Genomic DNA, 7,053 nt, shown 5'->3' on the forward strand with positions numbered 1-7,053 from the left:
GAGTTGCTGTAGAGAAGATGACAAATTCTCACATCAACAGCTATAGCCCCTACCGAACAAACAACTGTATTACAATCAAGCCATCTGTTGTTGAGTGGCTTAGTGGTTGAGTGAGTATAGCCTTGCTGCATCGCTGCCACTGATTTGGGTTCAAATCCCAAGGCTGTTCAGTGGAGATTTCTGCACTTGCATCCGAGTGGTGAACTATCCTGAGTTGATTCATAGCCATGGGGAGGCACCCTTGGTACTCAGAGTATGGGCCTTACCCTGTCATCACATTCTCTTCTTGAGATATTATACAAAAATGTTAGAATGAAGAACTGGTTGCCATACTTCAAGAGTTGACCTGTTCATAGCAGGTGATGGTAAGTGTCGATCTGGTTCGGCTGTCTGGTAGAGCAACGGATGAAATCATCAGGACGTTGGTCGAGGTTTGCTAACCCCCGTGGGAAGTGAGGAGAAGGTGACGTTTCGGGCGTTAACCCCCCTGCTCTTTTGCTTTGACGAAGGGTGAATGCCCCCAACGTTAGCATCCCCTTGCTTCCCACGGCCTTCAGCATACCTCAATCAACGTCCTCTTGATTTCATCCCTTACAAAAATGTTACATCATGGTAAAACATTCTTCACTCATTCGCAATACGAACTTTAATCAAATGAAGCATTTCTTTCACAATTGTTTTCTTTTTTTTCCATTAATTTTCTTTGGCAATTGAAAAAGAGCATTTATGTTATTAGCTTGAATTTGTGAGTTTGTAGATCGAGGTGTACTTCTCCGAAACATGACCCTTTTCCATGTGATCAAACATGCGCTATTGCTTACCCTGCGTTCATTTGTTTTTACTCCTTGATAAACTTTTGTATACTCGACAAACATGTATCAGTTGAATAAACAATCCATATTGACTAAGTGTAGCCTTTGTTCCACCTTCAAGCAAATATTCGTTTGTTTGAAGGTAGACCACAGAACAAAGCCATTTGAGCCTTTGCATTAGGTTTCTCGTACACCTTTGCAGTGTCGGCCACAGAAGGTCAGCAGAGGGATGGGGGAGGGGTCAAAGTTCATCATTTGCATACAGTTGTCTACCTTAAGCGTATGTGTGTGAAATGATTGGCTCTTTGTTCATAAAAAAAGCTGTAATTGTGTTCTCATCTAATTTGTCGCATCCTTGTTTGATTGGTCCGAGTTGGTCCTAGTTTGTTTCATTCTTAATTCATTCACAAGCTAGTTGCATTGTCAAGCATAGTGGACGAGGCCCGTAGCTTCTCTTCGTTTTATCCCACGTCCATACTGGCCTGTGCATGGGTAAAAATATAACACGGGGAGCATTGGGACACAGGGTTCTTCGGGTCACCTCCTCTAGCAGCTATTCCTGCCTAATGATGCTAATTGCCAACACATTTGCACTTGACAACACTTTGGCACTTGACGTCATTGGCGAGGAACAGCTGCTAGAAGAATTGTCCCAATGCGGTTTTCCAATTCATTTTACTCCTTTTTCGTTGTAACCTCCACAGCAATGCTGTATAAAACCACAACGGATGCAAGCAGGTGTGATAACTGAGTTGACCAACCACCACCTTTCCAACCCAATATTACCTCATCGCTGGTTAAACTTTGGCTTAACTCGCAAAAGGCCATTATCATATACTCCGTGTGTTCTACATAATGAAATTCCTCTTCCGCTTTTAAAAATGCATTTGTCACATTAAAAATTCATGGGTTCTTGAAATTATTTTGTAGACATGTGGTTATAAATGCTTTGGCTTGCTTTATGCATGATGCCATTATCCAAAGATGAAAGCTATGAGATGCTTGGGATTCAAACTAGGCCCTCAAAGATTCCCACAAGTGAAGCAGTCCCCAAAGAAACAAAGCAACGAAGTAGGGCCCCTAAGTGGACCCACAATGACAAAGGTCTTCTTCTTTTTCTTTTATCGCAAGCACATGTTGCCACATACTTCTTTTGAACGGTACATGAAGGGTATATAATACCTGGCAATTGATGCCTGCACAGTTCTGGATGAAGAACACTCATTGTGGTCAATGTCTAACTGCAGCTTCTCGCGTATTTTGAGAATCGTCGGTACATTTACCTATTTATTTGTAACTAATTCAGCATTTCTAAACGGGTTGATAAGCCAAGATATGTCCCTGTAAAGGCCCACAGTCCAAGTTCTAAGAGCCCACGAGCCAAGTTATGCAGGCCCCTGTAAGGACCCCCAACCCAAGTTATGTAGGCCCCTGTATCGGCCCATAAGCCAAGTTGTAGGCCCCTGCTTCTTGTAGACCTTGATAAGAACATCTACGTCTGCACCACTTGGCTACGGTGAGAAAGCTTTGCTAAGAATCTCTAATGTGCTGGATAATGTCAAAAACATTTGGATGTTTCCAATTGCCAAAAGTTGATTTTCCAATGTTATGACCCATCCACATTGCAAAATTCCCACCTTCACCATTGCCCACTTTATGAATATCCTTTCTTGCCCACAAATTATGACATATAACTTGAATGCACTTGAGGGAGGTGCTGACTCATGTCGTTATGTTTCTCTTGAAGTCATGGTTGTTTGGTAATTTGATGTACCTGAGGACGGTGATACGGCACCTAAGCTAGGGTGTATATTATTATTTGTGTAGCTTTGTTAGTCTCGCCCCAAAGGAGATGCAATACTATCGCAATGCCACTGTCTGTGTATGTGTGTGTCCACGTCAATATAGTTTGGTTTTAAAAATGGTTCTCTCTGCAACCGCTTGTCTGAACGATGCGGAACTTTAAACATAGGGGGGATTCCCAGTGGAGAATATGCTATTGCTAACGCTGACATCATCGGTCACATGGTTTGGCAGCCATATTAGATTAAAGGAAAAAACATTGGACATCATTTTCAACGAAACTGCTGAACGAAAAAAATTAAAACTTGGCATATGTCATCGACTTCCAATGGGGTACATATGTTGAGAACAATGACATCATCTGTGAAGTGGTATTCCAGCCATAATTGGTTGAATTAAAATTCCTATACAAAAATCTGAAACTTCATCTATCTCTTCTATGACCTGATCTGAGTGATGAATTAAATATATGATGTCATCAGTCACTTGGTATGGCAGCCATATTGGATTAAAGGAAAATTTAGAAGTCATTTTCTCTGAAACCTCTCAATGAAAAAATATTGAAACTTGGCAAATCTCATCAATTCCCCATGGGATATATAAGGTGATAATGATGATGTCATCTGTGAAGTGGTATTCCAGCCATAATTGGTTGAATTAGAATCTTTATCGAAAAATCAGAAACTTCATATATATCTGATCTATGAACTGATGTCAATGAAGAATTGAATTTATGATCATAACCCATGCCAAAAAACATTTGGACATAATAGTGTGCATGGATGATTTGGGTATATGGGCCATAAAACATGGGTCAACTTCAGCTTCACCTATGGCTATGGTGTGAGTAAATATAGAACTGTACTTGATTTCATTTTATATTTTTCCTTGTGAACTCAAAGTTGAACTCATTTCATGTATTTACAATATGAAGCTCTGTGCCAAATGTTGCCATTCTAGCTTATGTCGTTGTCAAGTCATTCTGTCAACAAACAGGCACGTACGTAAACAAACAATCACACAGAGGGGATCATCGCAATACTCAATGGCTCGGCCTGCGACCGTGGCGTGAATAATTATAATAAGGGTATTCTCTGTTGGGGTCTCAAAATTATTGAAAGGACTTCATTGTATAGTGGTAGAAGTACACCAGAACTCGATGAATAGACATGACAGCAATCCATGTAATAGGGTCATGGATGTCATTTCTCTTTGTAATATTTTGTTGTGGCAGAACCGTGATAACTACATTCGATCCTGCAAGCTGTTGCCTGACGGGCGCACTCTGATTGTGGGAGGTGAAGCTAGCACTATCTCCATTTGGGACCTCGCCGCTCCGACCCCACGCATCAAGGCCGAGCTGACCTCCTCGGCACCAGCGTGCTATGCGCTCGCCATCAGCCCCGACTCCAAAGTCTGCTTCTCTTGCTGCAGTGATGGAAACATTGCCGTGTGGGATCTACACAACCAGTCGCTCGTGCGGTATGTCTGCATGACACACCAATCTTTCATTTATATTTGTTTGGATTTTTGGGTGTTTGAGGTTAGCTTATCTTGGGCCCGGTTTACCAAAAGGACTTTGGTCATATCGAGAGGAAGCCACAATTGACTGGTTTATGGACCATGTTGGGTCTTGCAGGCAGTTCCAAGGTCACACAGATGGCGCAAGCTGCATTGACATCTCGCACGATGGCACTAAGCTATGGACAGGTGGCCTGGACAACACGGTGCGCTCGTGGGACTTGCGTGAGGGTCGACAGCTGCAGCAGCATGATTTCACATCCCAGGTAGGGGCTCCTAGAGGACTGTCGGCTGCACTTTACTTTGCATCTTCCACCTCATCCTCCACCTTCTTCACGTTATTCCATTCCCAGATTAAAACTTATTTTCTGACATGGCCAAAACCATGTCTGGTAGATCTTCTCTCTGGGATACTGCCCGACGGGAGAGTGGTTGGCTGTCGGGATGGAAAGCAGCAATGTGGAGGTGTTGCACCACAGCAAACCGGACAAGTACCAGCTCCACCTGCATGAAAGCTGTGTGCTCTCCATAAGATTTGCTTATTGTGGTGGGTTCTGAAATCAAGTTCAACTTTAATCCTTTCTCTTTTTTTTTTTTTTGGTGGTAAAAATAAATTACCATTGCTTTTCAAATACTACCTTTTCTTTAACCTTTTAATATTTATCTTTAGCCCATCCCCTGCGCATCGGGAGACGGGGCTCTGCGTGTGTGTGTCATTGAGTCAGTCTGTCTCTCCAGGCCTAACCTTTTTGCCATTTGAGTTTTTGTTATCAAATTTTCAACAAACCTTTATTATGAGAATATGGAGAACACTTAATCCATAAATGTTACCTTTTTCTGTTGTTTTCATCAAGTTTAGTTGGAGGCAGAGGCAGCCAGGCTTTCCATTTTGAGATGCTTTGTCATTCTTATTGTGGTTTGAGTCTCATGGAAGAGTTTGTACATATAATCACATGTATGACCAGTTCATTGGTGTGTTAATTAACATGGAAATTGACAATGACGTTGGGAGACGATGTACGAATCAACACAGTATATGGGACCTGGACCGAGGATCCCAGCTTCATAAGCCAAATGTTCAATAGGGAATTCCCAACGTTCTTGTGTGTATCCTCAAATTACTTGCTCCATAAGCATTTCTCACATTTTTATTATGCGCCACAATCACCACATATACGAATGTACCAAGCATTAAAAAAAAAACGCCCAACATTTTGCTCCTTTTTAGTAATTCTTTTAAAGAGATGAATAGGGTGCAAAATCCCAGTTGGGTTTGGCAAAGGCACCTGCAGTGGTGGTGTTTTGAATTGTCTCAATGGAATGCAATTCAAAAAGGAGAATGGATTAGCAGGAAAGAAAAGAATTACTGTCAACAGGAGTGCTGCTACCAAAGCAGCTCGCGTTGTCTTGGGATTTGATGTAAATTCTATTTTACTGCCTTCGTGCTCATAAACCTTATCTGAGCACTCTTGCTCTCCCACTATTGTGCTGTAATCTTCTTCTTTTTTTCCCACATTTATTTTGCTTCGCGAACGTCAAGTCACTGCTCGATGCATCCTAAACGGTGTCTGGCTTTTTCTTTCCACCTTTCTGGCTTGTCCTACAGGAAAGTGGTTCGTAAGCACCGGGAAAGACAACCTCTTGAACGCTTGGAGAACCCCGTACGGTGCCAGCATCTTTCAGGTAAGATTGCCGTGCCATTGCCACGCTTCTCTACTCACCGCTCTGCTTCTTACCAAGTTTGGCCGGCGATCGTTGAATGAAATCTACGACGCACTGTTAATGTTGTCCTTTGCAGTCCAAAGAATCGTCCTCCGTGCTCAGCTGCGACATCTCCGTGGACGACAAGTACATCGTCACGGGCTCCGGCGATAAGAAAGCCACTGTGTACGAAGTGATTTATTGACCACCCGAGTCGTTGGTCTTGGCTGGATTTTCACATTAGTTCGTGTCCTTCTTACCCGCGTCCTGTACATATATTAGAGTGGCTTTCGTAATTCGAGGAATTTAAAATTTCGTGCCAGCACTATTGTGAAGTGATTGAATCCCATTAGCTGTGTGTAACGTTAGACTTTTTAATTATTCTGCCTGTTTGCCACGGGTGCACTTCCCAAATGCTTACAACGGCAAAGCGCAACATGTTCCATGTTTAGCGTGTCTATAAGATGATGATGTGAGAAAATTTTTACAATGTCTCTTCTTTTATCATGCCTGATAAATTGTTGTTGCACTAAATTTTACGGTGATTTCTGCGCTCGGACCTTCTTTTGCTTTACGGTCCGTTGGTTTCTGGAGTGTACATTTCCCTTATCGTAAGCTGTAGCTCTTATTTACCTGGTCATGTTGTTTTCTTGAGATATGGCCTTGGAATGTAAAAACGTGTACATATTAAATATTTCATTTAAAGAATTGCATGTTCATTCCTTCATATTGAAGCGTTTTCATTGTTTCTTATTTTTTAAATAAATTTGCATAACACGGTATTCGCTGATGTTTTATGAGCCGTTTGAGCTCAAAGTCGGAATCGAAAAGTTTTGCATCCGAAAATAAATATTGCCAGGGGATGAAAAGAAAAAAAACTCTTCAATCTCTCAAATTGGTTGATGTCGAAAAAGAAAGTTCAACGGATGACGAAGTCGTTTTTAAAGATTGACGTCGAGCACATTGTTTTTTGGGGGGTTTTTTTGTTACAAAATTTGTGGCCGTGTATCAGGCTGCAAAGATTGCATGTTGAGGTTTTTGTGGTAAAGGAGTCAGATTATGGAAACAACAGCTCCTTGTGTATTCGCTCTGAGCCTAATCCAAGGCGATGTCCCTCTGCCCGACGGAGACGGATATCGTCCGAACATGTCCCGTCATGCACTAGTACGAAAGCAGCTTAGGCGTAAGCTTCTGAGAAGGTTTAGCAATGGGTGAT

The 7,053-nt window shown here is 42.1% G+C and overlaps 1 protein-coding gene across 1 annotated transcript in view; it reads left to right on the forward strand.

The window, feature by feature from the left end:
• Nucleotides 1–6,619, forward strand: part of LOC137421677 (transducin-like enhancer protein 1) — a 51,185-nt gene extending 44,566 nt beyond the window's left edge. Inside the window, 5 exon segments of the mRNA XM_068107958.2 lie at nucleotides 3,850–4,097; nucleotides 4,255–4,402; nucleotides 4,533–4,683; nucleotides 5,743–5,819; nucleotides 5,935–6,619. Of these exon segments, the coding sequence (XP_067964059.2) occupies nucleotides 3,850–4,097; nucleotides 4,255–4,402; nucleotides 4,533–4,683; nucleotides 5,743–5,819; nucleotides 5,935–6,042 (732 nt within the window). The 3' untranslated portion in view covers nucleotides 6,043–6,619.
• The last annotated feature ends 434 nt before the right edge of the window (nucleotides 6,620–7,053 follow it).

Source organism: Myxine glutinosa, chromosome 2, assembly GCF_964187855.1.
Source record: "Myxine glutinosa chromosome 2, kmMyxGlut1.1, whole genome shotgun sequence".
Taxonomy (NCBI): domain Eukaryota; kingdom Metazoa; phylum Chordata; class Myxini; order Myxiniformes; family Myxinidae; genus Myxine; species Myxine glutinosa.